This window comes from Pseudopodoces humilis, chromosome 1 (assembly GCF_049639895.1).
Source record: "Pseudopodoces humilis isolate 2021_Gansu_Grassland_sample_001 chromosome 1, ASM4963989v1, whole genome shotgun sequence".
Lineage (NCBI taxonomy): Eukaryota > Metazoa > Chordata > Aves > Passeriformes > Paridae > Pseudopodoces > Pseudopodoces humilis.
The window spans coordinates 128,126,706-128,149,655 of NC_142200.1; the positions used below are offsets into that span (position 1 = coordinate 128,126,706).

At 39.4% G+C, this 22,950-nt stretch overlaps 2 protein-coding genes across 4 annotated transcripts in view; one reads left to right on the top strand and one right to left on the bottom strand.

Annotated features, from left to right (window-relative positions):
- The first annotated feature begins 3,202 nt into the window (after positions 1 to 3,202).
- Positions 3,203 to 10,760, top strand: BET1 (Bet1 golgi vesicular membrane trafficking protein). The gene is made up of 4 exons (XM_005518805.3): positions 3,203 to 3,394; positions 6,789 to 6,904; positions 8,902 to 8,958; positions 9,510 to 10,760. Exons 1-4 carry the CDS (start codon positions 3,376 to 3,378, stop codon positions 9,663 to 9,665), a joined length of 348 nt encoding a protein of 115 aa, XP_005518862.1. The 5' UTR covers positions 3,203 to 3,375; the 3' UTR covers positions 9,666 to 10,760.
- Positions 10,761 to 10,920: 160 nt separating this feature from the next.
- LOC102107530 (putative acyl-CoA dehydrogenase 6) overlaps positions 10,921 to 22,950 on the bottom strand; it is a 77,741-nt gene continuing 65,711 nt past the window's right edge. The window contains exons 7-9 of one of the 3 annotated variants that reach the window (XM_014248371.2): positions 18,870 to 19,031; positions 18,599 to 18,749; positions 10,921 to 11,728 (exon numbers count right to left, since the gene is read on the bottom strand). In XM_014248371.2, the coding sequence (XP_014103846.2) occupies positions 11,638 to 11,728; positions 18,599 to 18,749; positions 18,870 to 19,031 (404 nt within the window). In that variant the 3' untranslated portion in view covers positions 10,921 to 11,637. The other 2 variants (XM_088053462.1, XM_088053466.1) reach the window with 2 other exon arrangements.

Here is a 22,950-nt window from a genome sequence, read left to right on the forward strand (position 1 = left end):
ATGGGTTTTCAGCTGTGTATTGGAAGACTGATTTTGCAGGATGTTTAAATCAGATTCCCTGTGGTATTTTTTTTCCCTTTTTATTGCTTTTGCAGTGGAGTCATGGAGTAATCCACTAATAAAATCTATGGGCTGTTTGCTATATAAATGTATTCATCTAGTTTAATTTGAGTCAGTAAAGAGAACCAGTAGAAGTCAGTAAAAATGGTAGCACTGATAGGACAGTTGGTAGGACATGTGGAATTCTGTTCTTATAAAAGATGTAATTTTTGGTTTTTTAAGCAGTAAATTGTTCACTAATATTTTGGGGAAAGGAGAATGACATGCACATTACCTTAGCAGGGTCTCTGACAATGACACACACCTGTAGCAGGCTACTATTAAAAGATTGTAAAAACATTGGCAAGACAAGTAAGCTTGCAGGCTTTATTTCTTTTTTTGAACTTGCTTTTTCTTCCTGTATGTTGTCACTGGTAAATTAAACCTTGATGAGTCACTTGTTTAAAAACACTTGCTGACTACTCATTTAGGCTTCCTGGCAGGAAGAAGTGCAGATGCTACAGAACAGCTGCAGCCACACCTGCTAGCTGCCCATGCACAGCTGGTTTGCAAGGCTGAGGAGTTCAGGGCACGGTCTCCATGCAGGGAGCTGCCAGGGAATGGGCCAGAAAGCCAACAGCAGTACAGAAAAATTGTATTTATTTCATGGACTTGTTCTGTGAAATCATTAACATGAATGCAAGCCGTTCCATGGAAATATAACATAAACATAGTTTAAAAAATGAATTTAAAAATTAATGACACCCAGTTGATCTCTGTGTCCAGCCTCTGCTGTGAGACGGAATTGTGATTTCCTTATTGTAATGCCAGGATATCTACAGAATTAACTTTCCTATGAGGTACTTCCAGTGTATGAAAGAACCATAAATTCAGTGTGACTAAAATGGATTTGAAACATGAATCATGTCAGGATCATTTTCATGCTTTGCTGTAAGAAACTGTAGAATTAAATGTGATATTATAAGTTGCATATAGACTCAAGATGTTATTTCACATCATAAGATTATATTATATATATTATATATCTAAGATTATATAGATCATAGATCTATATAGATCTATATAGATATATATCTTTAGATTTTTATGTATATACATATATAGGTATTGATATATAGATATAAATATAGATATAGAGATAGATATATAGATATCTATAACTATAGATCTATATCTATATCTATATCTATATCTATATCTATATCTATATCTATATCTATATCTATCTACACACTATGAGTTGTGAACACCTTACATGTGGTTAATTGGGATTTTATTTTGCAGATAATGTAAGTAAAAAGGAAAAATGAGCCCCTTAACATGAATTTTAACTACAATCCTGAGATAATTGAGAGATATACATTTTACCTAGTTATGTATAAATCCTCATTTAGTGAAAAGTGGAAGATGAGTCATGTGGGAAAGAAAAAGGTGACATATAATATGCAAATAGTGTAAAGGCAAATGTTTTCATATAGAAATGTCACCAAATGCAATCATTTTCTTGTATGAAGACAAAAATGTAAATAAAATTACACCTTACAAAGAGAGAGAGAGAGAGAGAGAGAGTCAGGCCATCTCTTATGAAAAGACATTTCCTACTGCCTCCTAAAACTTCATTTTTAACTCTCTGATTACTTGTTGCATAAACTGTCACATTAGCTCTCCTTCAAAAATTGTGGTGATGAGGTCATTGCTTCTGACAGAGCTCTAGTTCAAAACACTCAGGAAGGTTTTCTCAGAATCTGTTCATTTTCTGTAATTTTTGCAACATCTAAATTTTACTGCTCTATGCATGTAATCCTTTAAGAGACCTCTGTGCCCCAGCAAGGTAAGAAATAGGCCTTTCTGTGAACTTCAGATGGATTTACCCCAAAGGGCTAAATCTTTGAGCTTTGATCTGGTGACAGCACTTTTCCCTTCATTGAAAAAACTGATGCATTTCCCTGAACTGCTGTAAAGTCTCAGGTTATCAATAATGGCAGCTAGCAAATTCCTGTAAGAATTGCTGAGTTCCAGACAGAATCCCACAGAGATGAGCTTCACTGTGAGCACTACAGGGGACAGCTCTGCAGCTCATTTCTTCTCCTTGACCTTCTCTTCTGTTTTAGATGTGCAAATTATGCTGTTCTTGAAATTTTAGATAAACTGCTTAAATTATCAAAAATTAAATAGGTATTTTTTGCGTTAGCTAACTTCACTTTTTGTAATGTTGTTTGAGACATAGGCATCCAGAGGTGACAGAGAGGTAAATAAAGCAGCAGCTTCTCAGCGTCTGTCCTGAAGCTGGACAGATACAAGACTAAGGTCTCAAATGCAGTTCCACAAATGGAGAGAAAAGAAATGCTGCAATTATTTTTGGGTTTTTTCACTGCAAAAGGAGACTTGGGGTGTCTTACAGCAATTACACAGGAAGACAGCAGGATGCCAGCAGGATGCCATGGGCCTTCTTTTTGACCAGGACTAATTTATTCTTCCTTCTAACAACTCTACCTGCCTAGGTGAAGACTCCTGGTGTACTGCAAGCTCACTGAAGAAGGACCTGTGGTCCGTGTTTATACACCTTGTACAACACAAGCAGGTGCTGGTCCAGTACTGAGGATCCCAGCTCCTACCAGAACTCAAACACTAATGAAATTAATGAAAAGGCAGCCTCTTGTAGTTGGAAAGGCAGTTCAGCTTCATTAGTGCAGTGGGTACCACACTTGAAATAGCAAAGTAACTCTGAATGGACTCAGTGGTGTTTGCTTTACATGAGAGAGTACTGATAAATCCTTCTGGTATCATTCTAGCAAATAAATTCAATTCACTGGTGTAGTGTGAGTCACATTTTTCATATAAGCAGACAAAACCCATATGTGCTAAAGCATCACAAGGGGTTAAAGAATGAAGGAGAAATTATCTTCAAAAACAAAATTTAAATCATTCAATAATAATGTAATCTTCAAGTTTCCAGTCTAAGTTTCTGTATGCTGCAGTGGCATGCCTGTTACTTCTAAATCAACGGTGGAGGGGAAAAAAGGAGTGAGAAGCTCCTCTCAGCGCTTAATTTTAATTTTTTTGGCAGTCCGTTAAGGCCCTCGGCCGGGACTACAGCCCCCAGCAGCCCCCGCGCGGCCCCGGCGCGCCCCGGGCGCGCACCCAGCGGGCCGCGCGCGTAGCGCTGTCGTGGCGCTCGCGGGTGAAGGGTCCGCGGCCGCCGCGCCAAGCCCCGCCGTGTCCCTGCGGCGCTCCCGGCCTCCTCCTCGTCCTCCCCTTGTTCTTCTTCCTCCTTCTCCTCGTCCCGCTCCTCCCGCGGCAACTTAGGGCAGAGCCATGAGGCGCGCGGGGCTGGGTAAGCGCGGCGGCGAGGCCGGGCCGAGCCGCGACACGGGCGGGGCCCGGCCCCTGTCAGGGCTGGGGACGCGGGAGGCGTGAGGGGCTGTGAGGGGCTGTGCCGGTGGGTGCAGGGTTGTGGCAGGGCTCGGGAGCTTGGGCGGGGAAAGGCACCCCTGCCTCTGCCTCCCCTTCTGGCCCAGATGGACTTACGGAGCAGCTCTAGGGTTTGTGTTTTATCATAGAATCATAGGATTTGGTGTGGAAGTGACTTCAGAGACCATCTGGGTCCGCCCCACTCCCATGCCTTACTCAGGTTGCTCTGAGGCCCATCCACCCTGGCCTTGAACCCTTCCAGCGATGGGGCATGCACAGCTTCTTTGGGCAGCCTGTTCCAGTGCCTCACCACTGTTGCAGTAAAGCATTCTTCTCTAATGTATTTAAACCTACTGTCTTTCAATTTGAACCTATTCCCTTTCCCCTGTCACTACATGCTCTTGTAAATAGTCTTGCCCCATTTAGTTGTTTAGTTGTTCTAACACCTAAATGTTAGTTTGAGCTGTATTCCCATGGATAGGCAGATTTGTTGTCCTTTCCAAATTCAGAAATTTTTCATTTGTTTAGTTTTTTTAAGTACTTCTGCATGTTTTCCTACCATGTTTAGGGAGTAAACAACCAAGAATCACAACTATTATAAATTTATTACAGATATAATCTGGTGCAAATTGGGAAGTCCTTGCAGAGTTCCTGCTGAGTTTTTTGAGCAGCTGAGGCCTCATTTTTCAGCCAGCAGTCATGATGATGACTAGAAGGAAACTTTGAACTCCCACGTCATGTTCTACAACCATGTGGGTGCTGTGACGGCACTGTAAAGCTTAGGAGATGTTTACACTTCTGAAATGTATGACTGAGTTCTGGGGCTTCCTCCTAGAAAGGATACAGGGCTAAACCAGTTGTGTCTGACACTGCCCTAGATTTACTCGACCCTTCAGATTTGTATTGTGCAGTAGTATTTTTGTGAAATAAAACAAGTCTTGGGAACGCTTTTTAGTGAATCAAGAGAGGTGTTAGGATGTTTATCATCCAAAAGTGAGCATTTGATAGTGCTTAGGTCTTCAGTCCTTTCCTTTGTCAGACTGACAGCTCTCTTGGTTGGAGTGCAGCACCCAGCTGTGTGCTGTTTCTGAAGAGGGGATGGGTGTTTATGCAAGGAGTTCTGAGGAAAAAGCATGCCTGCTTTTAGTCTGACTCTAGCAAACAATGCTTTAAGGGTCATCCTGAAGCCTTTTTGAAAAAAAAACCAACTTCTGGAAGGTTAAACAGAACACTTAAACATCTGGTACCAGCTGCAGCAAAATTTTCTGCTTCATCTTGACATTCCAGCTGTCACTTCAGAACTACTTTTTATTTAATAGGCTGGAAATAGAAGCTGGGTACCAGCACTTCTGCAGTTGTCACCAGCTACCTGGTACCTCTCTCTTAGCCTGCAATTATATTCAGTCATGTCCCTGTTACATGTCAATGAGCAGTGTAGCAGGACAGCCCATAGAACTGCCACGCTAAAGTTTCTGTGCTTCCCAAGTAGCTTCTTCCTTGTGCTTCCTGTGACAGATTCCAACAAAAAGAAGCAGCTGTACCTGTTGAGAAGCTTTGGGGAACTTGTTCATGTCTGCATTGTCACAGGCCATTTAAGACAGCCAGTTTCAGTGTTTTGGCATGAAGCTGCATGGTATATTAACTTACAATCAAAATCATCTTCACTTGGTAGGAAGCAGTGTAGTTAGATGCACTTGTAAAATCAGACACAGTGGGAACAACCCTGACTCTACAAATTATAACATTTTAGGTACATTTCTGTGTTAAGTATTGGTACTTTTAATTTAGGTCAGGGTAAAAAGGCTTCTTGACTCACTGTGATGAAATAAAAACATGTATTTCATTGCAGTCTACAATTTCCTGGTAAGGGGAAGAGGAGGGGCAGGCACTGGTCTTTTCTCTTTGGTGACAGGACCCAAGGGAGTGGCCTGAAGTTGTGTCATTGGAGGTTTAGGTTGGATATTAGGGAAAGGTTCATCACCCAGAGGGTGGTTGGGCACTGGAACAGGCTCCCCAGGGAAGTGTCACAGCACGAAGCCTGACAGAGTTGCAGAGGCATTTGGACAACACTGTCAGGCACATGGTGTGCCTTGTAAAGATGGTTCTGTGCAGTGCCAGGAGTTGGACTTGGATGATCCTTGTGGGTCTCTTCTAACTCAGAAGATTCTGTGATTCAGTCTTGTTGAAGATCTGTCTAGCTTATCTTACAGAGTAACAATTTACAAGTGTGAATGAAAAAAATCTTCATTACTTAGGTCTAAAGGATGGCTTAATGGGTAAATATAAAATATCAAAATAGCATTGTAATGCTCTATTTTAAAATACTAATATTATGTATGCCAAGCATACAGTGAAATTTTCTGAGACAGAGCTCTCAATGTGAATGTGCTTGGTGTCTCTTCTGTACTTTTTTCCTCAAAATCAAAAAATCCACCCAAACACAAAAGTCTTTAAAGTGTATTTAAAAGGCATTCAATTTTAGTGTGCCATTCTGACTAGGCAAGAAAATATGTTTCTATTTAAAAAATATTTATTAATGTAACTGGATTATTAGTTGAATTAATCTAGTGGGATCTAAGGATCCCATCCATAAAGCTTATAGTAGTTCTTTTCTGATTGCCTTTCTTATTCTTGATCTCTCATCATTGTTTTAAATTTTTAGATTGGAGGTCTGAAACTGATTTTTGTCTTGACTGGACATGACTAATTCTCCTGTGTCCATGCTGCCGTCCAGCTGCTGTCTGTAGGGACAGACAGATCTTTATTAGATGTTGGAGGCAGTGAATGTGTGGGGCTGAGCAGCTTTCATTCCCCTCTGCCCCTCATACTGTGCTGACTCAGTTGTCTGGAGGACAGCCCTAAACGTCCATCACCCACAAAAAAAGGCAGGAGCGAGAACAGAACTGCAGAATGGTGACTGAAGCAGCAGTGCTCTGCTCAGAGGCCTGGCTTCTGCTCTAAGGTCTTGTTTATAAAGAAACTCGTGTGATCATAGTACAGTTTCTTCTTTCAATGTGTGATCAAGTGATATTTTTCTTTGTTAGAGAATGGTCTCAACTTTCCTATTTTCAGTTTGATTTACCACACGTAATGGCCTCAATGTTTTCTTCAAATCTCCATGAAATGCCTGGATTGATTTCCAAAGAACTCATCTACAAATATTATCAAGGAAAAAAAATTACAGCCATTCCTTAGTTTCTCTTGTTTTATTTGCATATTGAAGGGTAACTTGTGCATTTAGAAGAAGGTTGAGTCCCTGTTCCAGGAGCACTTGCTGCAGTGGTGTTGTCTGTCCCTGGCTACTGTTGTGTTTACAGGTGATGGAGCAGCTGCAGGGAGCTATGGCTATACCAACAGTGGCTACAGTGTTTATGAAGAAGAGAATGACAGGTTAACAGAAAGCCTGCGTACAAAAGTCAGTGCCATCAAATCGGTACGTATTTAACTACAGTGCTATCACCACATTCAGTACACTCAATTATATGAATCAGGGAAGCAGCAGACTTAGTTTAAAACCCAAATTTACAACTATGGTGTGTTAACCTGGTTGGATGTCAGGTGACCACCAAAGCTGCTCTATACCTCCTCAGGTGGATGGAAAAGGGAAGAAAAGGTACAATAAAAAGTTCATGCATCACTGTAAGGGCAGGGAGAGATCACTCACCAATTATCATCATGGGCAAAACAGGCTCAATTTGGGGAAATAAATTTATTGACAATCAAATCAGTACGGTAATGAGAAATAAAAGACTTAAAATGCTTTGCCACTACCTTTCCATTTTTCCTGGGTTCAGCTTCACTCCCAATTTTCTCTACTTCTTAACCCTCAGTGTTGCAGGGGAATGGGGAATGGGAGTTACAGTCAAAAAAATATGTAATGTGAAAACAGCTCTTAGAAATAGCATGCTAATATCCTCTGAAGGAAAAGTTTGGTAAAGTTTGGTGTTCTGATGTTTCTGATTCCTTTCAGAGATTGAGGACTTCTTTCAAACAAGTCTAACTGAAAGACAGCTCTGAGATTAAAGTTTTGTGGATTTCTTGTTCTTAAAGTTAATAAATAAATTCTTATTAATAAATATTAAATAAATTATTAAAGTTTTATGAAGAACATTCCATTGAATTTTTTAGACCTGAACTCACTCAAAATCTTACTGCTGATCCTGTTGCTCAAAATTAGTTTAGTCTCAAAGAGAAATTTAACAGGTTTAGAATAAGAATTTGGAGCAAGTTAAGGGGTAAAAAAAACAACTTTGACCTTTGTTATCAAATTTAATTTCTTGTCTCCTGCTATGGTATGTTACATTTCAAAATCTGTGTATGTCAACAGAGCAGTTCATGGTGCCCCAAAGAGCTCCTTCTGGAGTTGCATCTTTTAGTGCAATGAGATAATTTTGGCATTTGGAATAACCTTCACATAATCTTCCAAGAAGCCTCATGTAAAATCAGTTTCACTGTTAATTGAAATGCATCAGTATGAGATAATGAGATTCAAGTTTTGACATGTGAAAACAAACGGGTTTTGGCTAATCCAAAGCATGGAGGCCTGGAGTGCGTTTCCCTCCATCCCAGGAGTTGTGCAGGTTGTTCAAGGCCAGTGTGCTGATAATAGAGGAATAGCTGCAAAGAGTCAGGCTCAGTGCCAGTTCTCTCCTGTTTAACTCCAGAGCTGCTTTAAGCCAAGGCTTCTCTGGCTGGCTCCCACCTTTGTGATGCAGCAGCTGTGTTGCAGCTCCAGCTGTGCCTGGTCTCATACCTCCCTGATTCCAACCCTAACCTGAGTTCATTTTCTGGCTCTGTCTCAGGCTTCTGCCCAGGCCATTGCTGGCCCTGGTCACTGTCTCAGGACTGGCTTTACCTGGTCTGTGCAGCTTTCCTCCTTGTCCTGCAGTGCCCTTCTATTCTGTGACACAAAGCAGAGAAGGGCTACACAAATCCACTGAAGAAAGTCCCGTTTATAGCACAGCAGCAGCTTGTCAAAAGAGATGTGTTAGCAGGTTACAAGCATCTACTGCAGCAACACTTAGAGTCAAACCAGTGCTCATGGTTCTCTCTGCTGTGTGCCAGCAGTTTTAACAGTTGTTCCAGGAAATGGGTGATTGCTACTTCAGACTTGACTAGATCTTGAGTTTTTAAAAGTCCATGCAATAATTGAAGTAAAATATTATCTGGAAAAGGGGAAGAGGAGCATTGAGTACTTTCTGTGACTCTTCAGACTTATCTAGTCAGATGAAAAAATCTTTATTTCCTTAAAGGTTATTGATAGAATACTGTGCATGTTATTTTGTTTTTTGAAAATATGAGGTGTTACTTTCACTGGGGAAATGCTAGTCATGTCATGTATTTTCGGTTCTCTAATCGATGTGTTAACTGATCATTCGTATTTAATACTTCTTGGTTTTCAGTTGTTCGTTGTTTTTTTTTTTTTTTTAGCTTTCCATTGAAATTGGAACAGAAGTTAAAAACCAGAATAAAATGTTATCAGAAATGGTAAGTGTTGAGTAGCTAGCTTTCATTAAATATGGGTCAGGATTAGAAGTTAATAATGTAAAGCATCCTGTCATTTAGTATGAACATTGGTATTATAAAAAATAATAAAGTTTTTGTTCAGGTTATTGTTTACTGTGACATGTGATTTGTCAGCAGTATCAGTATTTCTGTTCAAAAAGATAAGATGTGCTCTTAAGGCACAGCCAAGATCTTTACGCCTCAGTTATGAGTATAGGTTTTCAATTAGAAAATGTCTAGTATCATTAAAAATGCACTTCTGTATTTAATTGTATTCAAGAATAGAAGAAGGAAGCAAAAAATAAGGGAGTCAGAAATGCTTTTTTTGCTTGCACTTTGCTTTGGCTTGGGGTAAAAATAGCACTGAATAAATGGGTGAAAGTTTTTCCTGGTTAATTTTTGCCTCTAAAATAATTTTAATTTTGGGAACTTTGAAGAAAGCTGTATTTAGTAAGGGTATTTCTTTTCTCAAAGTAAGATGTTTTTTGTTCTTTTGTTTGCTTGTTTTTTGTTTTTTTTTTTTTTAAATGTAGGAGAATGATTTTGACTCTACGGGTGGACTTCTAGGTGCAACTATGGGCAGGCTGAGAACACTCTCCAGAGGAAGCCAGACAAAGCTATTATGCTACATGATGCTCTTTTCATTATTTGTTTTTTTTGTAATATACTGGATTATTAAACTGAGGTGATGCATGTTACCTCTGGTTTACACTGACTAATTTCAACTGTAGTCTTGGTTACTGAAGACATTGATTTAAAGTGGCACATTTTGTGGATAAAACAGTGAAATTGTTGTAAATTGCATTAACAATTAATGCGAAGTTATATATAGTTTTCTTAATGTATCAGACTTTTTCCATCACCCCTTTTTTGGGGAGATTATTTGTAAATATGCAGAAACTGATAGAGTAGAGTAGTGGGATGGATTTTTTTAGGGGAAGATAGTTTTTTTAGAATTGATTGAAAAAATTCAAAGAACAATGGTTATTTGAAAAAAGTAATTGCAGAATTTCAAGGCTTTGTTTTTCATTCTTGTTTTCATTCTGGGACATGCTCTAAATTAGAGCTCCAGTTTCAAGCATATAGTAATTTCAGTTGCAAAAGCACAAAGAATATGTTGATCTTTCTAAATAAATCTTACCTGTGGATTTTTAAAAGGCTGGCCTGAAGCTAGCAAATGTAATAGTGGTATCCCCAAAAATTACTTCCTGATAATATTTAAGTAGTTTAAACTGCATGTTTTGGCAAGAAGTTACTTAAAACTGGATTTTTATTTTTTAATTTAAATGTGATGGATTGTGTTTACACATCTACTCTTCTAAGCAAATGCCTTTCATCATTGGGACCAACCAATATGGACGCAGTACAAATATTTTCTTTATATTTAAAGTATTTAAAATTGAAATGATTCTATTGAATCACTTGAACTTTTACCATTAGTATGTTTACTTTTTAATTAATGATAGTCCCTAAATCTACAGTGCGTGATGTCTGAAATACAATGGCAGATATTTGGAATTTTATATTAAAGTATATTATGATGCATTTGTTGGAGGTGCAGTCACATTAATTCACTTTATTTTGAAATCTTTGGCTCACCAAGTAGTTTCTAATCATCGAGGCTATTATATTGCTGAGTTTAACATTCAAAAAATATTAAGTTTCCTAGATATTGAAATTGTATCTATGATTTTTGAAAAACTTTTCTAGAAATACTGTATGATGTGTTACCATTAATAACCAATTAATAACTTACAAATAAAGTGTCCTGTAGTGTTATCCTAGCTAGTGTTGTTTATATACATTTTTTTCTACTGTAGAATAGTATCTTTTTTAAATGGTGCTGTATTTAAGGGGCAATTTTTATTTTTTTAATCAATAATACAGGCTGCATCTTCCAGCTTAAATGGCTGTTTTAGGAAGACTTTAAGTAATTATGCACAGTTTTCATATTAATGTGTTTATTTTTAATATTTTTCTTAATAATTACACACAAAACATGGTACATTGCTGCTGAAGTTCAGGCCTCCACAACACTTAAACAATTGTTTGTGGAAGTCTGCAAATAAAAATTTAACACTACTCCCATCACCTAAAGTCCATGACAGAGTGGAGTACAAATTGGTAGGGATTTGACAAAGATGACAGCACATTTTGATGATTGCTTGCTAAAAGTGAAAGATAGGGAAGGTACCTGTAATTGAGAGGAAAGGCACTGTTCTGGGGTTTGATTATGGCAGGGATTCGTTTGTGCCGTAATTGTTCACTTTGCAAGTAAAGCCATACTGAAATGAGATCAAGCTACATAGCTTCCATTCATATGGAAGTTCTGTTTCGTAATTGTTAGCTTAGATGCTCTAAAGTGTAGATAAAGCTTGATTAAAGAACACATTTTTTTCTGTGTGCTTAGCATGGGTCATTGGAAAACTTAACCCACTGAAAAAACGGAATGCAGGAGGCTACAAACTTTGAGTGCTTCATATCAACAAAAATTTGACACAAGAAAATAGAGTGGTAATGGTGAAAGACCTTGATTTGCATTTTGATGGCAAAATTACTGATCTATTTTCCACTCAAAGCATACTGCCTGCTCATCACCTTCAGTGTGCAGCACAAGTCATGCTCTTGCTTTCTTAATTTTCAAGGAAGAGTGGAGATGCGTCACTTTCTTGGAAGTATATCCATATATTTGCATATGATGGAAAGCATGGTTTCGTCTGTGCCCCCTCCTATTGACATCAATCTCAAGTCCCTGCAGAAATATAAAGGGTGCATTTAAACATTTGCATGCTGTTCTGATGGTGACAGCTGGACAGCTTGCCCAGAATGACGTACACATTGCATATGGACGCCACGTGCCTGCAGAACCCTCATCCACTGGCTCCTGGGCAGGTGGTCTGTGGTGCTTCCCACAGCAGCCCTGCTGCTCCTGTCCTAAACCTGTAGGTGCCTAAGCCTGCAGTTGAACTGTAGGAGGGGAGGGAGCTGTTCCAGGGCCAGCAGCAAAAAGTGTTGCAGCACTTAAATTTGCTTAACTGTCATAAAAGAGTTGACCAACACTTGAGGTATTGGAGAATTGCATGAAAACAGTACAATTTCCATACATTCCATTCATTGGTTTTTAACCAATCCAGGTTTTCCTAATGGCTATGTAAGATCTCATAAACGCCTTATTAGTATTATATAGTACCTTAATGTTACATAGTTTTAGTATTCTAGTATGTACATAGTGTAGTATTCTATATATATATATATATATATTCTATATTATATAGTTTTATATAATCTATAGAGCTTCTGTGCCACTAAATGATCCCTAACAGTATTGCCCAAGTTCCTTGTGCTAGCCAGAGTGCTAACTACTGCAGCCTTGAGCAATTTTACTCACAAATTTTGACCTCCTTTGGGGAGAAGAAAAAACCACTATCAATAAAACTACCAGAACAATTCAAAACTACCACTGCTTAGTAAGCTGAAGATTCCCCACCTTCCTATGGGCCTTGCTGAAGGCAGCAGACGTGGAACACTGTTAGGTTGCTTGTTTTTAGTGCTGCAGTGCTGTCTGCTTTGTCAAGCTGCCGAAAGACCCTGCCAATGCCCAGCATTTGGCATCTTCACTGTAGCAACAGCAAGTAAGTAATCCACAGAACTCCCTTGTGATGTCAGTAGAAATCCTCGCTCTGCTGCACACATGGGGCTTGTTCATACGAAGTTAGAAATAGGCAGTGTAAGATCTGGCTTTGGTGGTGTGTGTGACAGACAAGTCAGGCTGTCACATATAAAGACACATCTCAAAAAAACAGAACAGCTTTTGTATGTTTTGTGCTTGTGTGTATCTTTACAAATTTGCCAATAATTATATTTTTGTCTCTGGGTGAGATAAGGAATATTTCTTACAGAGTCTGTAGCCAGGTGACTATTGCTGATATCTCCTCTAGGGAGACAGTACAGAAGGTTTCCCCTAATTTAAGTGGACTATGACAAAAACCTCAAATTATTTTAATCTAGCAGCCCTCTTCTGGGAAAGAAACTTGCTTTTATCATAAGAAAACAAAACCATGGGATTAACTATCCTACTAGAAACTCTATAAGGAAGCTGGGGAAGAGGACACAGTAAAGTCAGCTTGTGTATCAGTTATTTAATGTATGCTTGTGGTTTGATAGTTTATATTATATAAACTATATATATATATATATATATATATATATCAAGAATGCATTATTAATACAGCACAAAAATATTTCAATATATATAAATACTGGAAGTAAATCGCTTTTTTAACAAGGGCATTGTTAGGCTACTGTTGTAAAGGCTTTTGATCTGGCACAGTAACATTTTGCTTTTGATTTCTGCATCACCTTTTTGTTGCCACATGGCAGAGCACCACATCCTGAACTGCCTGCAGCCCTGCTGAAGTGAGCACCAACCTGTGGTGGCTTCCCCCTGACCAAGGGCCACGAAGAACCAGCCAGCAACACATCAGGCAGTTTGTAAAGGTGTCATTTTGAGGGCCCAAACTTGTAGCTACTTGTTGAATGTCATTAAATGCTGTTTTCTTTAGATAGAGTGGGAGTTAACTTGAGGAAGGAGAGAAATCCAACTACTGTGTTCTATCCCTCTAAAATATTCCCTGTGAAGAGTTTCCTTACATTTGGGAAATCCCATGTGTCTGAAATACTCACTGTAGATTATAAGACTTCACTCAACCAAATCAAGAGATATAAATGGTAAAAATTAATGCATGTCTTAATGAATAAAAGCAAAATATTCTTCAATGTCAAGTTAAAAAACTGCACTTAGGAGGGAGGGTAAGGAACTATTCCCACCCACCAAACTCATTCCAGGTTATCAATAACTTGTAGTTAGGTAGCAACAGGGAAAAAAAGCCCTCCAACTAGAAAATCATGTTTCCTCTCTCCATAGAAGCCATGTCAAACAGCCTTCAGAAATGTGTCAAGCATTGCTTGAAGGAGAAACAAGAAGCCCCCTTTAACCTTGGACTACCCTAATTTGAAGGTTATGAAATAACAATGTTGTTCTAATGATTAAGAACCCTCTAATTTACAGCCTGAAAATGTATTTCTGAATAGTGTCATCCAAAAGAGTCTGCAGTTTAACATTCCTCTCTTGGCTCATGCTGACCCCTCTGCACCCTGAGTGACACTTGGACCTTGTTTTGCATAAGGTAAGCCATATCTATTACCTGCCCCTAAAACTCCTGGTCCCAGTTTTCCTGAAAATTTGGTCTAGTCCTTATCCCACTCTGAGGTCTCCTTTGTGTGTGATTTCCCTAAGCATAAAGCAGGGACAGGTACCCATTCACAGCACAAGTAAAATTTTACACCTTGTAATGTGCTAAATGCAGCTCATGGCACCTAAATCTGTAGCTTCAAGCTGGTAAAATGTGGTTGTGTTTGCAGTTGTGCCTTCTTCCAGAACCATTTATTACCTACCTGTACATTTATTGCCTACCTAGCTGAGCCTACTCTGGGAGCTGCTCTACACTACATTTTCATCTGGAAAACCATATGGAATTGGACTGAAGCCCCTTCTGTTCCCAAACCATCTGAGAGGAGCCTGCTCCACTATCCATGGTGCAGGTGTCTTCAAGAAACTTCAAACTGCTGCCAAAACAAACCAAGAAATTTTCTTTCCCTTTTCTGGAAGTGATCAGGGCCAGTCAGACACGGGGAAAAAAAGCGAGTTTTGGTTACTTAAACCTGGTTTCCCCTAATAGCCTGGCTTTATGGCAGCAGTCCCTCAGAGATGCTGCTCTCCACTTCCCTGGTTAGAAGGCCTTTGGTTAATCCTTACCAAGGTTTGCAAGGCTCAGAGTAGCACTGCTTGCCAGGCCATTTATTCACTGCTTCTTTTCAGCACAAACTGCACTTGAGAACCTTTACCCTTTTTTCCTCATAACTAACGATTTTTAGGTTTTAACTGTTTTAAGGTTTTATTACTGGCAAGAATTTTCTCCAAAAAATTTACTGATGAACCCTCAAGCCTAATATTTTGTGACATATGTCTTCAGACTCAGCTAGATTACCTATAGGCTGCCCAAATTAAACAGAATCTGAAAGAGGCTTTTTTCTAGAAAGAAGAGTTTGAGCTGGTGCCACTCAGTGCAGCAGGCCTCTGACCAGGCTGGCACTGCCCACAGCTGTGCCTGCCAGATCCCATGATCCAGTCCCTTCCCCCTCAGGGACACTCTGAAGGCCAGGATGAGGGAATGAGCATCACCTTGGCCTGCTCTGAGCATAATGCAGAGAGTAGAGCATAGCTCTACTTTAAAGTCATCACCTGCTTTGATTTGCTGTCTTTAAGTCAGATGTCATGTGCTTCATCTCCTAAATTCCTTCTCAAGGTACTCGTACAAGTCAAACAAAGTGGTAGACGGGCATCTCTCTCAATGTCTCTGCAGAAAAAGGTGGAAACTGCAGATTTTGTTTCACAGATGACAGGAACTGGTATTAAGTCTTGTCTCAGAAGCTAGCTACAGGCTTCAAAGCAAATTGCTTTTGTCAGCAGAAATTGATAGGTTTAATTTTGTTTGGTACAACTATAAATTGCTATAATGAAAAAACACTCATTAAAACTCCCAGTTGTCTGGACTCACTCAAGTTTAGACATGTTTTGTGAAGAATGAAAGACTACAAACAATGAAATAAAAAATGAAACAGAATGAAGTATTTGAACTAACTTTAAATTTGTGAAGGAAAAAAACTAGATGGAAATACATTCCTAATAAAAAAAAAATCCACTTAAAATTATACAGAAGTTTGTTTTTTAACTATCCTCAATTACAAATAGACCTTCATATTGCAATAACTATGTGACAGTTGAGGAGAAAAATAAAAACGTGTTTCTTCTGCAGCTATGCATTTGCAATGCTGCTTAGAGTTCTATTTCACATGAGTAGTCAGTATTTTTCACTATTGCTTTCTTGAGTCTTTCACAAAGTAGCCAATAAAGAAATGTTCACTTCTCCCTATCACAGCCCACAAGAGAGAAACTTCTAAGAATTCAAAGCAGTTAAACATGGTGTTTAGAAGTTGGTAACAATCTTAATTAAAAAAAACCCGAACAAACTAAACTCTTCTAAGAAGACCATGTAAGTTCTTCCTATAACAATTGAAGTGCACATCATTACTATTAAAATATATGGATCACCACCTGAAATATTTTAGAACTCATGAAATCTGAAAAATTGCAATAAACTTGATACTCAAAGTTTTCTTTCCTCTGATCTCTCTTAACCTGGGTTTTTCATACCGATCATGGGTTTGTTCAGTCACGATGTCTTTAAGGCCTTTCAGACAGAGGAGAGAAAAATAAACAAGCATGACTCCAGGCTAGTGCTTTCCTTCTCCAGAATCCTGCTATGACATGGTAAAATTTGGAAAGTCCATTCTTTATGGGTTTTATATTGGCTTGTTTTTTTCTATGAACCTTGTGATATTTGGGCTCTAAGCTTCTTTTTTTTCTTTTTTTTTTTAATTAACCTAATATTAGAATCTTTACAAGTAAGACATTTACATATGTAAAATCAACCCTGTATAGAAATCTACATGGTGAAGCAGCTCTCTTCATGTTTTCTAGAGAAAAGGTGCTTAAGAAGTACCAGTTATTCTACAATGTTTAAAATGTTAATGATTAAATGTCAAATATGAATAAAGTAAGTTGGCAAACAGTTTTGTGCCGTTTCTGTTTATGATCTTTAGCTGACACTAATAACTAAAATTCAGAGACTTCATGCACTAACCGTGCTGTGTGTTCTTTGAGGAGTAACAGCCCGATGTGTCAAAGACTAACCAACATTTCTTTGGGAACTTCATAAATTATGCTACAAAAATGTTTGTACATTAGGACTAGATGTTCTGCTGTGCAATTATACTGCTCCTACTGGACAAACATCACAGTGACGTGAATGGTTACTCAGATTGCTGTACTAAAAAGAACGGCTTTAGGGAAGTTGCTGCTTTACGTATTGTTACAGATTAACAAGATTCTGACCTGAACATATAATTGTTTATTTAGGTAAAACTCTCCTTGTCCCTTCCTGGACCTTTGGTTACTCAGTGATGGAATTTTACTGATTCATAGAAAATTTCAGAGTATAAATATCACACTCTCTTTAGAGTAATTTATAATAGTGTTTGTTTTAGAGGAAGAAAGATACATTTCTTTAGCCAGCTGACTGTACATCAACAGGAAACACTCTGGATTTTTTCTAAGGAAAAATGTGACTGTGCTGGTATACTTGGAAATCACTCTGGAATCTACAGAGAAAAGCCCTGCTCACAGCACTACTATACTGGGCTAGGAAATCTTAAAACAAAGCTATGTAAAAGCATGTACACATTAACAGACTACAAGATTTACAGTAAGTGCTGCAAGACAGGGATTCATGTTATTCAGAATGCCTACTGCAGCAGCTCTTAACACCTCCATCACCAGTGACCATTAGTTGTAAAAATAAGGCTGTGAAAAAATAATTAAGGAAAGCCATCATATTGACAGCTGGCTTAAAACCACCATCATAAAGCTGTCTGTACCTTTGTAAGAAAATTTCAAGAGTCCACTTGTCAAAAATATTGAGGATTTCTTGACTTACTGCAATGGCATTCTTGTTCATAAAATGCTATTAAAAATAGAAAAAGTAACTCAACCTACCTAAGAAGAAACAAACTTTTTGCAGATTTTCTCAAGTGTTCTGCTCTCACTTTAGACAGACTTGTTTATCAAAACTTTCAACTAACTGAACCACCAATTTGGCTAACTTTGGATTAGGTATTGTCTATGTAAGGGCTGAACAGAAAGCTATTACTGCAAGAGAATCCAAGGTCAATTTTGGTCCTTCTCCAGAATATAAGACACTGAGGCCAGTTACCAAAAAAACTGTTTCCTCAAGGAGAATTTTGTTCTAAGTAGATAGAGACTTAAAATTTGAAGGGACTTCAGCCAATTTGCCAAAAGGCCTCTGTACCATTTTAATGATCTAACGACTTTCTGGAAGCAATTACATCTCTTGTATGTCTCACATGGTATCTGATGTGACTAAGCGGGTGGAGACTGCTATCAGAACAGACTACTGCAGAAGCCAAGTGGTGAACTCCAAGTTCACACATATCCAGGGAAAAAGATGAAGTTGATTTTCATTCATTTTAGAAGAAAGATTCTGGTTTTAGTTCTGTTCTTGTAATCGAGATTACAAGTAAACAAAAAGCAAAGAGAACAATATCACTGGTTGGTAGCTCTCAATTTTTTCCCCTCTTTTTTCTACTCTGCGGTAGATACCAGAGGACCATCAGGGAAAAATACTGAGTTTTTCTCTTTCATTTGACATTTAAGCTAACCTGTGATTAGTTCAAACTTCCCAACTGTAATGCAAAGCCAAGACTTGGCAAAAGAATAGTAAGTTCCAACACGTGTCTACCCAAAGCTAATGGCACTGGGTGTCCTTGCGTCCACAACCCACTTCAGTGACATGCTATGAAGCAGAACAAGACCACTCACACTGGTGAGGAGCTGGTGTTCTTTGCAAGTAGGTGATTCTTTAACAAGACATCTAAGAGGCTAAATTTCAGATAAAGCCATTTTGTATTTTCATCACTCCCTTACCTGTAAAACCTGCTCACGAGAACTTCACTGGTGAATCCCATTCCTCCCCAAAACTGGAGACAGCTATCAGTGACTTCACGGGTCAGACGACCTGTCTTTAGCTTAGCCATGGAAGCAAATTTTGTCACATCGTTGCCTTCTACATAGAGAGCTAATAAAAAAAGAGATAAAAAAGCAGTCACTCTGGAAATCACCTCCCCATGTTCCTTTAGCCTGACAAGGTTCTTTGCACGAAGAGAAGCACATCTGGGGAGCAGATGTGGGAGCTCACCCACAGCACGGTGCAGCAGCGAGCGCAGGAGCTCCACTTCGGTTGCCAGCTCAGCCAGGCGGAAGTGCACGGTTTGGTTGTGCAGGACAGGCTGGCCAAACACCTTCCGCTGCCGGGTGTACTCAATGGTTTCTTGTATAATAGTTTCCATTGGTGTCAGGGCTGGAAGAAACAAAGCACAGAACAAGACAGCATTTTAGCCAGATCTGATTAGCTTCTTGTTGAAAAAGAAGGTTTTTTTCACATTGCACAACCAACACGTTAGGCTTTTTAAAGCAAATTGATACACTCTGTACACTCAGTTTGGGGTGAAGCTTAAATTCTGAGTCCAGTACCTCCTGGTACCTTGAAGACTTCTATCTCAATTGAACCCCTAACTGCCAAAACCTGGAGGAGAGGAGAAGGAATTGGGTAGGCATGAGGAGATTAATAGAAAGTACCAACATGGTGAGGTAAACTTTACGCCTAGTGTCTCATTTGGGGACCCAGCAAAAAACTTGTGGCAGCTCCTACTTTCTATGCTACCTGTGTCCTGAAGGTTTTCCAAAATCCTGGAAAAAAATCTGAAGGCAGACAGTGTAGTGTGCTTGGTGAGGAATGCTGTAGAAATGTAAATTGAAGGAAGCCTTCAGGGAGAAGGCAGAAATCTATTCTGAGATCAAGGAATGCAAATAGACTGCTTATTACATCTGCATTCTGTGATCAGATCCCAGCACAGAGAAGAAAAAATTCACATCCACTTTAAAAAAAAAACATTAAATAATTCTCCTAATGGAAAATAGTTTGAATGAAAAATAGAATGAAAATAGAATGAAAATAGTGTACTGCTGTAAAACAGGTCAGAGAGGCAGCAGACAATGCTTTAAAGCAGAACTAGTTTGCTGCTTCTTTTTCTGCAAACTGAGACATATCCCATTTTAAACAAGAAAAGAAAGGGAAAAGTTTCTTTTCCAAGGCAAACCAGCCTTGAAGTGAATGACTAAGCCATCAGTATATTGAGTATAGCTGTGATAACAGCAGGTACAGAATGTGTGAAGAATTTTCTTTGCAAATGTGGACCCATGTTACTATGACAAGCAGTAGGGCATGATTTCACAAATCTATCTGTATGTGAAGGGTCACATTTTATAGTTTCAAAATATGCATATCCACATCCATTTGCATTTAGAGTCTGAAACACTGAATGTGAAATGCAAAATAAACCTAATGGACAACTATGAAATCCCTTTTCCTACCTGCCAGTTACTCACATGACAGTCCCTTGCAGGAGCCTGGTGTGGTTCCACATACCTCTTTGCTTTGTTTTTGAGATCACTGCTATTTAAACTTCATCTCTCTACTGCTCTCCTGTGTAGACTCTGCATCCCACCAATGCCCCCTGACATGATCATTTACCATCACTTCCACAGATCACCATTTTTCACGTCTCCACATTCCATAGGGTGATCAGCCTTTCTCATTACCTAAATGTATTCCTCTCCTTTCTCATACAACTGACTTCAATGCACATTTTTCAGAAGAGCATATTTATAAGAAGAAATGTCCTCATTTCTTCTGTGTTAACACACTATGTTGTCACCCAAATGCTATCTTTCTGGACAAGAAAATAAATTTCTGTTTTCAGAAACATCTCTTGAATAGAAATACTGTCCTTCCAAAAGACAATGCCAAACAACACTGTAGCATGTGTAACACCAGCAGCTTTTTTACTTGTATGTCTATGGTCTGCAGCTTGAGAAATATAAGGAAAGAGCAAGGAGTATCCAGGCACCTCTTGTCCCTCTCCCTCAGACTGAAATCTGGGAGGAACACAGGGAAGTCTGAGCTGCTGGGTGGGAAACTAAACAGTACATGCCAGTGCTGAGAGAGCAGAAGGGAGGTGGAAGGGATCAGGACAAGGGACTAATCTTGTGCTATTCTGTCAGAGAAAGGTGCTCCAGCACAGCTTGTGTGGTTCCCAGCATCCAGCACGAGGGAAAGAGGGGATGGGAAACTGCAAAGAGGAGGCAGGAGCAAGATCAGGTAGGAAGAAACAGGACAGAAACTGTTTAGGTCCTTCTTGCAAAGGTCTAAAGATCATGAAGGGACTTTGGCCAAACTCTGCTCAGGCTGCCACCACACACCATGGCTCAGACTGGGGTTCTGGGAAAACTGCTCTTATAGTGTCGACCTCTCCAATTCCCTGCCTCCTTCCTGCCCCTGCTGATCCATCCTCCTGTTTCCTTAGCTGCCATTACTGCCCTTTTTCTTATTTCAGGAACTGTCATTTGCACACAGAAACAGAGGAAATCAAAGGACTGTCCTGGGCTGTTTCAAGAGGCCGTCAGGTCAAGGGTCATGATTCTCCCCCTCTATTCTGTTTTCCTGAGACCCCATCTCTAGTACTGCATCCAGCTCTGGAGCCCACAATACAAAACAGACACTGATCTGTTGGAGCAGGTCCTGGAGGAGAGTCCTGAAGAAGATTAAAGGGCTGGAGCACCTCTCCTATGAGGACAGGCTAAGAGTGTTGGGGTTGTTCAGCCTGGAGCAGTGCAGGCTGTGGGGAGGCTTTATTGCAGCCTTTTGATATACAGAGGGAGCTTATAAGAAATATGGGGACAGAGTTTTTACCAGACCCTGTAGAATCAGGACAAGGGGAACTGGTTTTAAACTGAAAGAATGTAGATTTATATTGAACATAAGGAAGAATGTTTTGGAATTGGAATTACATGATCTTTAGGGTGCCTTCCAACCCAAACCAATTCTATCATTCTACAATTCTAAGAAATTCCTTAAGACAGTGGTGAGACACTGGAATATGTTGCCCAGAGAAGTTGTGGGTGCCCCATGACATGTCCATTCGCTGGACATGTTCAAGGACAGGATGGATGAGGCTTTGAGCAACCTGGTTTAGTGAAAGGCATCCCTGCCCATGGTGGAGGGGTTGGACGTTAAAGGTCCCTTCCCAAACCATTCTGTGATGCTGACTAGAGGTATTCAGAGCTCTGAGCACAGCTCTAACATGGCAAAGCTTGGCTGTGTAGCAAACAGCACCAAAATGCAGCACATCATGAATACCATGACAGCCAACAGCTGTGTTCAACAAGATAACAGCACACAATATTTTGCCAGTCATACGAATTCAGAGAAATGCCATTCATGATAAGGAACCCCCCTATTTATTTCTGTGTATTTGTTTCCTTCTTTTATACAATGTTCCCCACATCCTTAGAAAAACTTAGCCCCGTGGGTTTCAACTGACAGCACATGCAGGAAATGTCACTCTAGGTCAGCCTAAGGAATGTGTGGCCTACCACACAGCTGAGAATTGTGAAAGCACTTGAAGTTGCCAAATGGAGAATAATCTTTTCCTTGTATCTCCATCCAACTTATATTACTCCACTTGAAATTTCTGCTCACTGTAAAGACACTTTGTCTTGTTGCTGTGTCTCCTCTCTAAAGAAAAAGAAATTAATATATTTCTCTTAGGTTGTGACTGATCACTCTCTAATGAACAGTGAGCTCTAAGCTGAGCAATATGATTCTTAAGGATGTGCGTTGCCCATGCAAAAGGATCTGTCATCCCACTTACTGGCCGTGACTCAATGGTGCTCATAAAACTGAAGTTGCAGGAGCAAATAGAAGTCATTAGAAAAGTGCCATTCTGCTTTCACACGCACACTGAATTCCCTCTTTGTCTCTGAGTTAAGCAATTCACAAAACAACTGTTTGCTTTTTTTTGCCATAGCAACATTCTTTTCCTGTGATCAATGCAACAGGTCCTCAAATGGACAGTGTTTACCAAGTGTCACAACATGGGAGACACGTGGCACCCTTTTTCTTTCAGTGAAGCAAGAAACACAGTGACTTTGACTAATGCCTTTGATAATATGTCACTCAGAAGAAGAGACCACACCTGGGACCAAATTTTGCAATTCCAGGAAGTTAGTTTTCCATTTATATTTTATACCTGTTTGGCTGAAAATAGATGTTAAAAGGAAAAAAAAAAAAAGGTGAAGAAAGATAAGAAGGATACTGGCCACAAAGAAGATAATTAATAAACAAAAAGAAGCCTAAAGCATGTGATACTTGAAGCTAA